The sequence below is a fragment of the Rhinopithecus bieti genome, unplaced genomic scaffold (assembly GCF_001698545.2).
Source record: "Rhinopithecus bieti isolate Rb0 unplaced genomic scaffold, ASM169854v2 scaffold_39586, whole genome shotgun sequence".
Classification (NCBI taxonomy): Eukaryota; Metazoa; Chordata; class Mammalia; order Primates; family Cercopithecidae; genus Rhinopithecus; species Rhinopithecus bieti.
In genome coordinates, this window is record NW_016816842.1 from 2,945,171 (window position 1) to 2,962,769 (window position 17,599).

At 38.7% G+C, this 17,599-nt stretch overlaps 1 protein-coding gene across 1 annotated transcript in view; it reads right to left on the bottom strand.

The window, feature by feature from the left end:
• The window catches only part of SLC49A4 (solute carrier family 49 member 4), an 85,752-nt gene that overhangs the window by 58,339 nt on the left and 9,814 nt on the right, over positions 1-17,599 (bottom strand). The window contains exon 2 of the mRNA XM_017855360.1: positions 14,864-14,957. Within this exon, the coding sequence (XP_017710849.1) occupies positions 14,864-14,957 (94 nt within the window). The remainder of the gene's footprint in view (positions 1-14,863; positions 14,958-17,599) is intronic.

Here is a 17,599-nt window from a genome sequence, read left to right on the forward strand (position 1 = left end):
TAGAGGAATGGGAGTCAAGCAAGATGACTGAGAAGGAGCCATTATAAGGCAGAAAAAAAGTAAAAGAGGAAAGACTGGTATCACAGCAACTAAGGAGAGATGAATTCCAAGAACATAAGAGTGAGTGGTCAACAACATTACATCAAACAGAAAGATTGTTTATAACAACTAAAACGTAACCACCGGATTCAGCAAAGAGGAGGTCATTTGCGGTCTGAGGAGAAGCAGTTACAGTGGAGTGTTCAGCATGGAAGTCAGACTCATGAGGAAATAGAAATCTAGATTTAGACTATTTCTAGAAGAAACAGATGTAGGAATAAAAATTAGGTATATAAGCTTAGGAAAGTGAACTGAAAAGAAAAAACATCCAGCTTAAATGAACAGTCTGAACTAAAAAGTCTCAACACTTTCACACATTAAAAGATAAAATGCAACTCACGATTATCCTAATGCTTTCTAAGCACTTACGAAAGAAGCTGGCTTTCAGAAACTAATACCTATTGATCTGGGCTGACTATTAAAAATGACAAAGAAAAACAAAAGAGGAGTGACTCACAATCTTCAGTACAGTGAAGTCAACCACACAGTTTAATATTAATTGTTTATGTCATCATTACATGTCTGAGTTTTGTTTTACCATGTAATAGTTAAGGTCCTTGTAGGTCAGGATCATGGCTGCAGTCCCCACAGGCCTCACTCCCATAGCGCTAAGGCACTGTGGATGCTCTCGGGAACTCACAGACTGAGCCCAGTACAGTGACATGCAGTCACTGAAACATGCAACTAAACTGCGTTTCCAAAACCACACAAAGTTATCCAAATGCACACGTCAGATCAGTTCTGTTGATAAATTTTAACAAGTTTAAATTCAGTAATACAAAAAAAAAAAGATGACTAAGAAATATTCTCAAAATAAAGCTTTAAAAAAAAAGATGTTTTAGGGTGTTTTAAAAGCAAGGTCAACGTGACATGACTGTCTCAAGCACAGTGGACTTGGGAAGGGTGGGCAGAAGTTAGGAGTGTGAGGAGGCAGCTTTGTCTTCTGGGCGATAAGCTCTGGAGCAGAAAGGCAGTTGTCTGGAAATGGACTAGTTAGTTTACGGGGTCTGACTCTGGCTTCCTTACCTGAAACTCCACATCTGAAGAAAGCAGGTGCATCCTCACAGTTAATGGACTGCATTTCTCTTGCACCTCTGCAGGACAAGCTGTGAGAGATCTGTCAGGAGGCAGATGTGTTGCCTCCTCCTTTAGCCCAGTCTCCTCATACTGACTCCTTAACTCTCTCCTGTTTCTCCATCCACCTCCCAACCCATGGCCCCCAACTCCCTTTTCTTCCCTCCTCTCTGAAGTCTTTTTATTTTTCCCTTTTCTCCTTACCTAGCCTCTGTCTTCTTCTGGAGCCTGGCTCATCCTATCCCTACAAGCCAGATGGCAAAGTAGATGAGGGAGGGTGTATTAGTCCATTCTTATGCTGCTGATAAAGATATACCGGAGACTGGGTAATTTATAAAGAAAAAGAGGTTTAATGGACTCAAAGATCCACATGGCTGGGAGGCCTCAGAATCATGGTGGAAAGCGAAGGAGAAATAAAGGCATGTCTTACGTGGCGGCAGGCGAGACGGTGTGTGCAGGAGAACTGCCCTTTATAAAACCATCAGATCTCTTGAGACTCATTCACTATCACAAGAACAGCAGCATGGGGTAACCACCCCCATGATTCAATTACCTCCCACCAGGGCTCTCCCACAACATGTGAGGATTATGGGAACTACAGGTCAAGATGAGATGTGGGTGGGGGCACAGCTAAACCATATCAGAGGGGAACTTCTCCTGCATTGGCAGAGCAGGGATGGTGGAGACGAGGGAGGGAGACCTGGGGCTGCCCACCGGCATCAGCATTGCCGAGACTGCTAGCCTGTGGCAGGACTAGGAGAAGATCCAGCTAGGCTCAGCTCCGGGTACGCTGCAGAGTCCCACTGCCCTCAGTGCTCCTGCCCACAGAAGACAAGGCCTGCAGGGGCACGTGGGACAGAGCTGGTGCACAGCTGCATTTCTTTTCATATTATTCAACTGACTATAGCTTTTCACACAAATGCCAATAGCTGAAGTGCAAACTGAAGATCTACAGTTTATGTCCTCTAATGTACTTGACATTGTAGCTTGCGTTTAATACTCTGGTATCCTAACCTTTTGCTTTCTGATATCCTGGAAGAAATACCTACGATTCCTAAATTATTTCTACTTAAATAATATGATGTTTTAGAATTAAAATCTTTAGAGCTTATAACCCAACCCCTTCCAGAAAGTTAATAACACATGTAAAATTACATTTCTAATTTTATAACTTTCCTTTCTCTAAAAAGTATGGCGGCGGGGGGGTGGGGAACTCCAGTCATACAACTAGCTAGTGGCTCAGCCAGAACTAGAAATCGAAATTATAGCTAATTTCATCAGTCCACAAATCTCTGCTCTCTCACATGATCCCATTCTGAAGGTTCTCTGTTAATAATAACAATAAAAAAATTACTGATTGTTAAGAAAATCCAATGTTCTTAAATCCAAAGGCACACAGTACAGAATATTTTCATTCTGTTCATAAACCTACTTTATAAACCTCTAGTTTATTATGACTAACATTGATGCTAACATTCAAGTTGGCTTTTTAGAAATCTGGCAGATACTTCCTCAGTGCTATTCTAGTATTCAGAATTTAAATTATATATATTTTAATATGAAGTAATTTAGAATACATAAAATACCTCCAAAACTCAATATGTCAATAGTTCAGAAACTTTCTCCCAATTCCTAATTATGCCATATCAAAATAAACTCTTAGGTCACATTCTTTAAAAAAAAAAAAAGCCTTTAAAAAAAAGTCATGTTTATAGGATTTTTTTGATGTTGAAAATGGCAAAAGTGCTGGAAATAGTTTTCCTTTATTTAGTCCAAGAAAAGGTGGGCAATAAAAGGGTTTGAAATGTTATGAATTACCTACAGGAAAAGGAAGATAGGAAAAGAGAAATAGATGTGGTGGTGGAAAAGTAATGAGCCTTCCAAAACTTTGGTATCACAGCCTGTTTTCTTTCATAAAATCTATTTTATTTTGTATCCTTTATTAATTTTGGTCAATAATGATTCAATTAAAAATACCTACTGAGTATCTGCTATGGTCAAGGCACCTGCAGCTAGGCACTAAAGGGAATATGAAGATGAGTATTACAGTCTTGGCCCTAAAGAAGCTTTTAATATCTTATCAAATACCAGCTATAGAAAATACATTAAAAACACAGTGAAAATAATATTAGATTAGCTATCACGGGGCTTAGCTTCTAGTCTTAGCTAAATTAATTAACCATATAATCTTTAGAAAATCACATTCTCTTTCTGTTTCAATTTCTCCAAAGATACTTTCTGTCTCACAGGATTTTTTTTTTTCAGGCAGGGTCTTGCTCTGTCTCCCAGGCTGGACTGCAGTGGTGTGAAGGCAGCTCACTGCAGCCTCGACCTCCAGGCTCAAGTGATCCTCCCACTTCAGCCTCTCAAGTAGCTGGGATGAAAGGCACGTACTACCACACCTGACTAATTTTTAAATTTTTTGTAAAGACAGGGTCTTGCTATGTTACCCAGGCTAGTCCTCCTGGCCTCAAGTGATCCTCCTGCTTTGGCCTCCCAAAGTGCTAGGATTACAGGCATGAGCCACCGAGGCTGGCCTCTCATAAGGTTTTTTTTTTTTTTTTTTGAGATGGAATCTCACTCACTCTGTTGCCCAGCTGGAGTGCAGTGGTGTGACTTCAGCTCACTGCAACCTCTGTCTCCTGCGTTCCAATTATTCTCCTGCCTCACCTCCTGAGTAGCTGGGACTACAGGCACATGCCACCACTAATTTTTGTATTTTTAGTACAGACGGGGTTTCACCATGTTAGCCAGCTGTTCTTGAACTCCTGGCCTCAAGCAATCTGCCCACCTCAACCTTCCAAAGTGCTGGGATTACAAGTGTGAGCCACCAAGCCCAGTTTCTCTCACAATATTTTTATTAAGGTCATATACAATAATCTCTCAGCAATGCAAAGGGGAAAAATGGCCTTAGTACTGGTCTGAGAGATGTCTACTTCCCCTCATTTTGTTTCAATCCTCGTTTCTTGTCACATAACTTATATTTTGTCTTTTTGTTTAAAAGTATATATTAATACACATTCATAGTAGAAAACTGTGAAAAGAAATGCATAAAGAAGAAAAAAAATCATCTATAAACTGAATACCCCAAGTGGAACAACCACTACTAATATTTTGATTTTCTAGTCTTTTACTCTTTCAGTTTTTTCCCTAATGCATCTCTCTCATGCTCTCGATCAATCAACACTTAATCATACATAGGTAACCACAGATATCATACTGAATACACAGCTTATGCACTGAATCATTTTATAGTCTATCAAGCATTTTCTCATTTCACTATTCTTTATAATAACTGTTAATGGTTTTGTGATATTGTATTATACAGACATATAAAATCTCATTTAACCATTTTCCTAATATTGGATAGTTGTTTCCAACAACTTATTTGCGAATACTAATAAAGCTGGTGTGAAAATCTTTGTACGTGAATATTAGCTACTTTCCAAATTATTTCTTTAGGGTAAGTTAAAATGTATGAACACTCTAGATCTTAGGAAATATACTCGCAAACTGTTTTTCAGGAGGGTTAGTAGTAATTTACATTCCCATCAGTAGTAGCTGACAGTGTCCACTTCATCAGCATAGAGTATCACTATTTAAAAATACACGCACACTGGGCGAGGTGGTGCACACCTGTAATCCCAGCACTTTGGGAAGCCAGGGCAGGTGGATCGTTTGAGCTCAGCCTGGGCAATATAGTGAAACCCTGTCTTCACAAAAAATAAAAAAATTAGCTGAGTATGGTGGCACATGCCTGTAGTTCCAGGTACTTGTGAAGCTCAGGTAGGAGGACTGCTTGAGCCCAGGAGATCAAGGCTGCAGTGAGCCACAATTGCCTGGGCAACAGAATGAGACCCTGTCTCAAACAAACAAACAAACAAAAAATAAATGATGCACATACACACACACACAAACACACACACACTCTCTCACACACACGTAAAACTTGGTGATTAGTTTCCTATTCCTGTTATAACAAATTACCACAAACTTAGTGGTTAAAATGATACAAATGCATCATCTTACAGTTCTATAAATCAGAAGTCCAACATGGGACTCCAGAGCTAAAATCAAAGTGTTGGCAGGGCTGGGCTCCTTTCGAAAGGCTCTGGAAGAGAATCTGTTTCCCTGCCTTTTCCAGCTTGTAGTGGCCGCCCGCATTTGTTGGCTCAAGGCCCCCTTCCTGTTTTCAAAAGCAGCAACTGTAGTTGCTGGAAAAGGCAAGGAAACATTCCTCCGACTTCTTCCTCACATCTATCAGCCTTTCTCTTTATGATTTTCCTTTATTTTCATGTTCGAAAAAAATCTTTCCCATGTGGAGATCAAATAAATATCCCCATATATTGTTTCTCAGCTAAATATGTAACCATTTCATTTATTTGAATTTATTTTGATACATCATATGACACGAGGATACAAAATGGTCTTTTCCTTCCAAATAGGTAGCCAATTTGCTTGTGGCAGAGATGATTAACTATTATCCTAGCGTCATTCTGTTTTCCTTCTAGTTACAGAGGACCTTAAATTCCTGCAGGAGTAAAAGTGCCCCTCACAGCTAGCTGGGGCCTTGTTATTACTAAGTTCAGGCCAATGAGACTAGAGCAGGAAGACCTCAAGGTCACCTCCATGAAGAATGAAGACAACTGCTTCCCTGTGCTCTGCTTCTTCCTTTGGGGTGCAATGTGACTACTGTGCTGATGAACTGGCTGTTTACTATACTGTCAATGTCATCTACCCGGGGAGAAGGTAACAAGACAGAGGGGACCCAGGTCCCTAGACAACCCTGTAGATCAGAACTGCTACCTGCCCTGGCCCACCTGCTTACTCTGGACTATTAAATAAGAAAGAAATACCATCTTGTTTGAGCCCCGCTATTTTGATATCTCTTCATTACAGCAACTTAACTTGTCCTCCAATTGAGAAATGAGCTCAAGAATTGGGGTGCTGCATTCACAAAGGCACAAGATGTTGGCAATGACTTAGTGGTCAGGCTGTAGGCAGGTGACCTGTGGCAGCAGCAATACCACTGCTTGTGATGACCTGGGATTGGCTGGAAAAAAATCAGAACATTACTCTGTGTTTCCTGCCCCTTACTGAGTTTAGGATGGCACAAGAGAGATATAAAGAATTAGCTGGTTTGCAAGCAGAGGTGGAATGGACAAGAGCTCTGCTAAGACAGTTTCTCTGCCCGAGGCCTGCAATATAAATTTAATGAGAATCCAGAAATTTGAAGCCTCAGGTTGCTTCTGAATCCAAACGGCAGGAAATAAAATGTGCTTTGGAGCCAGTCTAGCAGCAAAAATTAGGTTAAGGGTGTTATTTTTCTTCCCAGGCCTACTTTTTTCAGATGGCATCAAGGTAAGGCTACCACTAAATTGAGAAAATCTGCGATGGGTACCCAAGCTGGTAAAGGAAAGAGGAGATTCAACAGGTGTAAGAACCATTAGCAGAAGGAGAAATATTTTGGCATGGCTACAGTTCCATGGAACCTACCTGATATAAATAGACCAAAAGACTACTAAGCATATGAGGGAAGCATATTGCCAAGATACTACAAAACACTTCTACCAAGGTTTAAGACTGCTTGATCCCTAAAGTAATCTTCAGGTTCCCAAATCAGCATCAAGCAGAAGGTGAAATGTCCAACAACCACTTCAGATGTGGTCACTGGGGATAATGGACAAAAAAGAGCCTTCCAGAGGACAAAGCCAAAAGCCACAAACAATAATCAAAGAAATTACTCTCAGAGAGCCACAAAGATCTGATAGAGCCCAGAGATTCTGGATTCTGAGCTGGATACACTAATTGGACAGGACTTCGAGTCTTCTCCATTGAGGAAGGATGAATGTGTTCTCTGCATGGGAAGAGGGGAGTGCATGGACACATGGAGGCATCTGACAGCAGAGACTCCTAACTGTTTCCGCCTATTTATTCTCCCTTTCTTTGTTTTGGTATGGCATCCTTGAGTTTAACTACATACACTGCCGCTGAGCTGCTTTTCCAATCTCTCTTCTAGATCCATGTGACCAAGTTTTAAGTCTGCAACTGATGAGATATGGCTAGAAATGACAAAAACAGGCCGGGCGTGGGGGCCCACATCTGTAATCCCAGTACTTTGAGAGGCTGAGGCAGGCAGATTACTTGAGGCCAGGAGTTCGAGACAAGCCTGGCCAACATAATGCAATGCCATCTCTACTAAAAATACAAAAATTAGCAGGGCATAGTGGCAGGTGCCTGTAATCCTAGTTACTCAGGAGGCTGAGGCAGGAGAATTGCTTGAACCCGGGAGGTGGAAGTTGCAGTGAGCCAAGATCATGCTGCTGCACTCCAGCCTGGGTGACAGAGTGAGACTGTCTCAAAAAAAAAAAAAAAAAAAAAAAAAAAAGAAGAAGATGCGGTCACCTGCCTTGGATATCCCACTTCCCCTCCTGTGGGCTGGAACGACAGCCAGATACAGACAATAATATCACCCTAGGAGATGCTGGAGCAACAACAGAGAAGCGACTTAGGTCCTGGAAGACCTTGCAGAACAAAGCTGCCTACTTCCCTTGAATAGTCCACTATCGTTCGGACCAAGGGTGTCCAATCTTTCAGGTTCCCTGGGCCACACTGGAAGAAGAACAACTGTCTTGGGCCACACGTAAAATATACTAACACTAATGACAGCTGATGAGCTAAAAGAAAAAAAAATCACACAAAAAAACTCGTAATGTTTTAAGAAAGTTTACAAATTTGTTTTGGGCCACATTCAAAGCCATCCTGAGCAGCATGCATACCGTGGATTAGGCAAGCTTGTTTTAGATTGTTTCTTGAGAGAAAAATGAACTACTACCTTATTGAGCCTCAATATATTTGGTTTCTTTGTTATACAGCTCAGTCTGTACTGATACTAACATATATTGCCAATAAATGTTGACTGTTAAATTATAAATTTAAACGACGAAATCTGAGAATCAACAATTGTTAGCCATGTCTACCATGTCCATTTTTCTATTCAATTTTCAAAAACGCTCATGTTACTTATAAGTTATCTATTATATTTGCAACACCATTTCTCCTAGTTTGCATTTTAATTTTATAATCTGTTTTGAAGCATAAAGCTGCAATATGTTGTTAAAATGTTAGCCTAACTCTAACCCAAAAACCCTTTCCCTTTGTGATTTGTGTGTTTGTTTGTTTGTTTTTGTTTTTGAGACAGGGTCTTGCTCTGTGGCCCAGGCTAAAGTACAGTGGTGTAATCTCGGCTCACTGTAACCTCCACCTCCCAGGTTCAAGTGATTCTCATGCCTCAGCCTCCTGAGTAGCTGGGATTATAGGCATGCACCATGCCTGGGTAATTTTTGTATTTTTAGTAAAGACTGGGTTTCACTATGTTGGCCAGGCTGGTCTCAAACTCCTGACCTCAGGTGATAAGCCTGCCTCGACCTCTCAAAGTACTGGGATTACAGGCATGAGCCACCACGCCCTGCCTTTATAAACCTTTTTACTCCCTTTTTTTCCCTGCTAAGTGCTTATCATGACTGATCATCTTTTCTTATCAATCTTTCTTATCTGAAGTCCATCTGACCACTATGCAGAAATACAGTCATGAGTTTTACTTGCCTTGAGTTGCCTGCAGTTTTAAGAGTCAAATTAAGGCAAATAGACTCATTAGAGGCTAATCCTTAATCTGCTTTACAATAAGACATTAAATGTATTGTGTGATTATATTTTAGGATGGACAAGCACAAAGCTATTTGTTTAATCAATTATTATTTAAAGTGAAGATGGGAGGTAGTTCTCAAATTTAAATGAGCATAAGACTAATTAAAAGAACTTGTTAAAACTGCTCATTCTCAGGGTTCACTCAAAAGCCTTACTCAGTGGGACTGGGTTGGGGCCCAGGGATCTGTATTTTAATAAGCAGGTAGTCTGTGAATTATATTTTAGAAGACATTGATATAGGGGAATCTGAATCTTCTGTATTTTACTGAGAAGAGTCTTAGTTGTTAAATCTACCAATTGCTCCTTTTTACATCAAAAGATTCACATTTCTATGCTGGGGAAATTTATATATAACCCTTCCTTCTCTTTATTTTTCTCATTATTAAAGCTCTAAGGTAGTGATTTTAGTTTTACTTAGCTAGTGCTTTCAGTTAAAAAGGTAATATAGGATGGGTACGGTGGCTCACACCTGTAGTCCCAGCACTTTGGGAGGCTGAGTTAGGAGGATCACTTGAGCCCACAGTTTGAGACCAACCTGGGCAAAATAGTGGGACTTTGTCTTTATAAAAAATTTAAAAATCAGCCAGGCGTGATGGCACATACCTGTACTACCAGCTATGTGGGAGGCTGAGGCAGGAGGATCCCTTGAGCCTAGGAGTTTGAGGCTGCAATAAGCTATGATCATACCACCACACTCCAGCCTGGGCAACAGTGTCTCCAAAAAAAAAAAAAAAAAAAAAAAAGTAATATATGCACATGGTAAAAATATTCCCAAAAGTAGTAAAAAATGAAAAGTAAATGTCCTTTCCACCTCAGACTTCTATTCCTCAGATGCTCTCCCCAGAAAAAAACCAGTGATACTCTTCCCATTTTTTTCTAAGTAAGAACATGCTAAACATAATATTCTAAGGTTTGCCTTTTAACTTAACAATATATTTTGGAGATATTTTCATATTAGCACTTATAGGAATTTTACTTCCTTTTCACAGTGCAATATGATTCCATGATATACTGCATCATAATCAGTCCTTTGCTGAAGGCATCTGCTATTACAAGCAAAGCTGCACAAACATGGTAATTCTTGCAAATTCATAGAGCTTTATATGTGGGCTAATTTTCCATAAGTGCAAATATAGGTGTAGGTTAAAGGACATGTTTATTTGAATCTGGTAAATACTGCCAAAGTGCCCTCCAAATAGAATGATGTCCCAAACTGCTCACACATCAGCAGTGTCTGTTTTTCCCCACATCTCAGGCATAGCACATTATGAATTTTTTTCATCTTTGCCAGTAAATAGACATTTGTCTGCTATTTTAATTTTCATGTATTTAATTACAATGAAAGTTGAATATTCTCCTGAGTTCTCTCAAGTTCTCAAGAAAGAACTCTCTTGAACTTCTCTTGAGTTCATGCCATTTATATTTCAACTTCTGTAATTGCTTGCTCATATCCATTACCTATTTTCCTCTTGAGTTGCTATTTTTCTTATTGATTTCAAAGAACTAAGGGATTACTCATTTGTCTTATTGTTGCAAATATTTCCCAGTTAACTTATCTTTTGACTTTGTTTTGCAGTATATTCAATCATAAAGATAATCTAAATTTTTACATAGTCAAATGTATCAAGGCTTTCTTTTATGGCTTCTGGGATTTGTGTCTTAATTGGAAGGCCCTCTCTACCCTCAGATTCTATAAAACAGTCATGCTCTAATACTTTTATGATTCATTATTTACATGTAAGTCTTTGATCCAACTGGGATTTACTAAGTGGTTGGGCAGGGATCTAGGTTCTTTTTCCTATTTATTCATATAGCTAAGCAGCTGTCACAAAATCATTCACGAAACAATTCACCTTTTCTGTCAGGGTCATTTTAAACATAATCCTGTCAGATGGAAATCACGTCTGTAATCCCAGCACTTTGGGAGGCCAATCAGGTGGATCACGAAGTCAGGAGATCGAGGCCATCCTGGCTAACACAGTGAAACCCCGTCTCCACTAATAATACAAAAACATTAGCAGGCGTGGTGGTGGGCGCCTGTAGTCCCAGCTACTCAGGAAGCTGAGGCAGGAGAAGTGCTTGAACCTTGGAGGTTGCAGTGAGCCGAGATCGCACCACTGCACTCTAGTCTGGGCGACAGAGCAAGACTCCGTTTCAAAAAAAAAAAAAAAAAGAATTTCATAGTGGAGTGTATTTCTAGAAAATCTATGTTTACTAGAACCAAACTATTTAATACATGCTGGTAAACATTAACTATTGTTAATATTAATGAAAATTACACCGAATTGAAAGATAATGTGGTGTGTATTGGCACATGTTTACCTGTGTAATAAACCTGCACATCCTGCACATGCAACCCGGAACTAAATAAAATTTAAAAATATATATGGCATATGTTATGGGAATCACTGGATATACCTATGATTAAGAGTAGATATAATTTATTATAAGTTCACCCTCTAGAAGTCCTTAAGTTGTTTACTGGGAAAGCAATATAATACTTCACACCATAGAGTAAGCACTCATTGCAATAGAGTGATGGCATTTACAATTTTTGGGGGTATTATTTGGCTCCAGATCATAGAAGAAAAAATGCTTTATAATTTGTTATTCCAAGTTCCTTATTTACCTAAGAGAAACGTGGCAAAATAATGTTTTTCCTGAATTTTCATCGGTACTATGCAAATAAAAGAAATACTGATACTATATATAAGTAGAACACCATTAGGAAGAGCTTGTCAGAATGCTGCTATTCTCATGTCTTGATACTTAAGGGAGCTAAGATACAGGAAGTCAAGGGTGCAGGGGAGCCATTCCAAAAGGCTGGGTCAGAAGCTCAAAAAGTTCTGAATGAAACAAGGCCACAAAAACACAGACTTCTAAATGCTTGTTTCAACACTGGCGGAGACTGAAGCTTAAAAGTGATGGTTACAGACTCGATTTGTTGAAAACACATGTTCCAAGTGTAGCATTTTCATTTTAACAGCTGCATCATGCATTGTTAATAATACTGCTTAAAAGAAATGCTTAAAGACTACAAAATGAAGTCTTATTTCAAGGGGTTAATACTCCTGTAGTCCTCATAGATGAATGCCTAAGATTGAAAATCAATTTATACACTCTTTTATGAAAGACTCAATCTCTGAACTTTTATTTCTACTTCTTACCTGTTCTACATTTGCTTACATTTCTTTATGAATTGTTTCTTTTTCATACCACCTTCTCCAACAAGATGGACAGTCAACTCTATTATTCCCAGAATTTTATATCTGGAAAGGATATAAAGGGATATGAGACTGGAGACAAGTAATAGTATGCATGGCCCAAAACAGAAGAAAAGCTAGCAAAAATAATAATGGGCACTTTTTTTTGAGATGAGGTCTTGCTATGTTGCCCAGGCTGCTCTCAAACTCTGGGCACAAGAGATCCACCTGCCTCAGCCTCTCAAAAGTGCTGGGATTACAGGTGTGGGTCACTGCACCTGGCCTTAATATGCATTTTAAAAGAAAGCAGTGTTGAATTTAAGCTTACATGAAAATTTGTACTTAAAATCTGTGGATGCTTGAAAAAATACACCTCTGCGTGTTTGAAAAATTAAGAGCATCTCAAATACAATAATGAGACTTGTGTTAAAATCTAACTCAGAAGGATGGAAAATTATGACTAGCTTTCCATAGAAACCTAGATGACTGTACTATCTCCCTTTTAAAATATGAACCCTTGTACCCTAAATTTTCTAGAAAGAGAACACATTTTGAAAATTCAAAACTGAACATTTATTTTGAAACTGAAAAATTCTGTTCCAAAAGAAAGTCAACATCTTGTCCCTGAAATCCACTCTCCCCCACTTCTACGTTCCCCATCTGTTAATGGAATCGCCAATTTCAGAGTCCCTCCAGTGAAACTTCCAGCATATCAACTCCCATCTCTTTTTCTCACATTTTCCCTCAGGTCTGTGCCACCCTTTCTATTACCCCAGCTTCCCACAGCATGGAATCATTCTGGACTCCTTTCTCTTACTCCCCATATCTGGTCCATCAGCAAATGGACCAGAATATAATTATATTTTGAATATTCAAGATGATCAGAATTTGATCACTTCTCACCACTCCCACTACCACTACTATGGTCCAAGCCACCATCATCTCTCACCTGGTTTATTGTACTCGTTTCCCAACTTTCCTTACTTATGCCCATGACCTCAAGCTTCAGTCCATTCTCAGTGGAGCAGCCGAACACCATGGCACTCTCAGCTCAAAACCTCCAAAGGTTTCCTAGCTCAGAAAAAGCTGAGGAGATGACGTGGTCTTAAAGAATCTGGTCCCACACTCCCACTACCACCCCATAACTGCTCTGACCTCATTTGCTACCTGCCCTTCCCATGCCACACCAGCCTCCCTGCCAGGCATCCCTGTCCCTCTTCTGCCCTGAATTCTTGCGGTTCTCTCTGCATATAACACTTGCTTCCTAGATACTGCATCATCTATTACTTCTGTCAGGTTTTTATCCCAAAAGGTGATCTTCCCAGTTAGGTTTTTCTTTCTGAAATCTCACCATCCTTTCTTTGCCTTTTCATATTCTTCTTTCCTATTTTACCCTCCCTGGCACATACTATATATTTTACTTATTTATCTAGTTTATTGCTGGTTTCCCTGAGTGGAATGAAACTACATCACATACACAGTATGTAATGTAATGTACATTACATAGTAAATTACTATGTACTATGTAAATGTACTACGTACTATGTAACGTACTATGTAATTTACTACATTACATAGTAATTTTTATCTGCTTTGTCTTCTATCATATTCCCAATGACCACAAGAGAGGTTGGCACACAGTAGAAGCTCAGTGAATTCTGTTGAATGAATGAATGACCTAATAAATGAACCAACAAAAGAATGACTCCAGCTTGGGGTCCCACTGTATCATTCCAGGTCTTCTGCCAGCAATCTCTACCCCTTATAATCAATCCAACATGTCTCAATCCATAGTGAATATAACACAGATCTGAAACTAGCGCTCCTCTGATTAAGAGCCTAAGGGTCTTCCCACTATCCAGTGAGTAAAGTGCACTGTTAATAACATAGGATGGCATCAAGACTCTTTAGAATCAAAATATCACCTTCTAACCTCATCTCTTTATATCTCATTTTTACACCTTAATCTGTAGACCAGTATCTCTCGAACTTGAGTAATTTACGGGTCCTTCTGAAAGGGAAAAAATTTCTCAATGACTCTCAAGGTCACATTCAAGGACCCCAGTCTGGGAAACACTAATTTAAGAAATTGGCATCCTGGTCAACAAAACATCTTTTATTGCAGATTATTACTGGTAAAATAATATTGTATTATAACCAATATAAAAACAAAATTTAAAACCTTTGTATACCTTACACTCTCTAAGAATAAATCCATGGTCCCAGTTGCGGAAAGGCTGCTATATACAAATAAGACTACCTATCCACCCCAGAGAAGACCTATGCTTACCTGCCTCCATGGCTTCACTCTTGCTAGTCCCCCATCCTGGAATACCCTTCCCCCGACTATAGTTACCAACATTCTACTCATCATTCAATGCCTAGTTTAATTACCACCACCTTTATGGACTCCTCTTTTTGATACCTGCAGCCAAAACTTCCACTAGTCTCTTGGGACAATTTTGTATTTCTTCTGTAGCATTAACTACACTATTATATAAATAGTACGTTATACTATTATATTTACAAATGGTATGTTATACTACTATTTTCTCATGATTATTGTTCCTGAATAATATGAAGATTAACTTACCCTTTTTATTTCCACAACAACCAGTATAGCGTCTTCCATATGACAATAAATGTCAATTAAATTAATCATCATATAGGGTAAAAAAATAAACGCTTCTATAAATATGACCCTTTACTGATCTTCTTAAAAATTTATACACAAAATAAAATGAAAAATGAGGGAGAAATGTTATATTGCCAGGATTTACCTTCTTTTAAGCATTAAGTCTGATATAGGTATGCATCTTAGACCAGTTCCCAAAACCGTAAGGAAGGATGTCAGGAGCACAGTTATCCGGAGACCTAAAACGAAAAAAAAAAAAACATTGAAATTACCTTGATTTTCTCCTAAGTCCACTGTTAAAAATAAAGATTACTTTTAGTCAATCATACTGACATTATATGCTAATATTATGGCTTTTCTGTATAACTTTAAAAATGGGGAAAAAAAAAGACGATGAACTGTACATGCTGAAAATGAAATGATGGGCTGGGCATGGTAGCTCATGCCTGCAATCCTCCTTGCACTTTGGAAGGCCCAGGTGGGCAAATCACCTGAGCTCAGGAGTTTGAGGCCAGCCTGGGTAACATGGTAAAACTGTCTCTACCAAAAATTAAAAAAAATTAGCTGTTTGTGGTGGCACACACTTGTAATCCCAGCTACTTGGGAGACTGAGGCATGAGAATTGCTTGAACCTGGGAGGCAGAGGCTACAGTGAGCTGAGATCGCACCACCTCACTCCAACCTGGGCGACACAGTCAGACTCTGTCTCCAAAAAAAAGAAAAAAGAAAATGAGATGATTCTAACTTTAATGGAAAACAGGAATGTTCATATCAAAGACGGAGGAAGAAGTTCTATTAAGTTTAATTTTTCAAGAGGAATGTCTAAAATGTCCCATTCAGATATAATACTTAAAAATATGGCAAATAATTTTAAAAGACTAGATATTTTAGTTTTACATCTCTAATAGAAAATTTCAATTTTCAAATGTAAGCTGCTAATAAAAAAAACTCTTAACTATCCCTAAAAGTATTTTAAGGTGATAGATCATTGCTTTAAGATTTCCCAAAAATGACAACTAGGGAACTACATATTTTATAATCAGAACAAGCTAATGCTTGTTAAAGGGTCATAGGAAGTGGTCCTTTAGAACTCTGATTATCAATATAATCACAGTCTTTATTTTTTCTTGATTTATCTGATGGTTTTCATTATAAAATAATGCTTAATAATGTTAAAAAATCACGGCTTAGGACTTTAGAAGACAATGTGGATCAGATAGTTTTTTCCCGTTGTATTCCAAACACAACAATTACTTTGAAAATGTGTGTCAGTGGTTGTTCACACAGAGGGCAAAATATACAAATACAAAAATAAGATAATTAGAAATATACACAATATTCCAGCTATGGCAGAATAATCTAACAGAACTCTTTCTTCCTACTGTTGGAATGCTACACCTCTGTTAATACTAAATTAACATATCTTACTGTTTGTGGCAGTCACATCATATAGGTGGTTCACAATAAGTCTATGGCAAAGGTGGCCACATGGCCTCAAATTTTTCCCAAATCCAACATCACCTCGAAACCATTTCACACAGAGAACAGACATAAACTGATTAATGTAATATTTCTTTTTTTCCCAGGGCTCGCTCTCTCTCTTTTGGCAGAGGGTACATGGTTAAATGTTTGGTTTTCAAAGAACTATTCTGCTTGAAGGAAACTGAAAGTCATCAAGACTATAATTATGCAGATCAAACATAGCAAAGAAAATAAACTTGAGATCCACATCAGGCACACACGCTACGTTAAGGACAATTTGTGATATGAATTACTTTATAATATTCTTACATAATCTGAATATGATTAATACAATTTACCAGAAGGAATACCATAGGGAACTGTGTTTCTTGGTAACAAGTAATGCATACATACTGCTCATTTACTGCTTCTACTAACAGAATACAGACTTTGAAAATCACATTACAGCCACAGGAAACAGAGTACAATTAATAAAAAGTACACACATGGTCATAAATATCCTAAAATCACAAGATGTTACTCTTATAAGGATATACTGGGTACCCTACAAGATACTGAATAGAATTTTTATAGGTTGGGGACCATAAGGCTTACATTCTACATGATACTTATTTTTTTCTAAAGAGTTTGTTTGCAATTAAGGTAAGCAGACACCAAGTAAGCAGTAAGGCATATTGTTTATGGCCATATGGTCCAATAACCAGGCTTCCTATTGTTACTGCTAAAGGCTACCATACTTCACTCAGTTATGCTTTTTATCAAATATTTGACAATACAACAGCTAATATAAACTTTTAAGAGTAAAGAAATTGTGAAAAACTGCTTACTAAAGCAATCTTTGGTCAGGCACCGTGGTTAACGCCTATAATCCCAACACTTTAGGAGGCCGAGGTGGGAGGATCCCTTGTAGCCAGAAGTTTGAGATTAGCCTGGGTAACATAGTGAGACCCCATCTCCACAAAAATACAAAAATGAAAAATAAAGCAACCTCACAAGTACAGTGTGGTGGCTTTCTTGCATATTTTTAATTGCTGCCAAGTGTTGTTTAATCTATCCCAGCTGACGATCTTGAATAAAATGCTTTCTTCATGTCACTCACATCTTGACAAGGCATGACTCTATAATTCCATGTAATCAAAAAGATATCAACTCATCAAGGGAGAGGAGTTATGAGGACCCCAGGAGAATAGCCTTATATAGTTGGATATTTGTCCCCACTCAGGTCTCATGATGAAATGTAATCCCCAATGTTGGAGGTGGGGCCTGGTGGGAGGTGTTGGGATCATAGGGACAGATCCTCGTGAATGGCTTGGGCCATCCCCTTGGTGATGACTGAGCTCTTGCTGAGTTCATAGGAGATGAGATCTGGCCCTTTAAAAGTGTGTGGCATCCCCCCCCC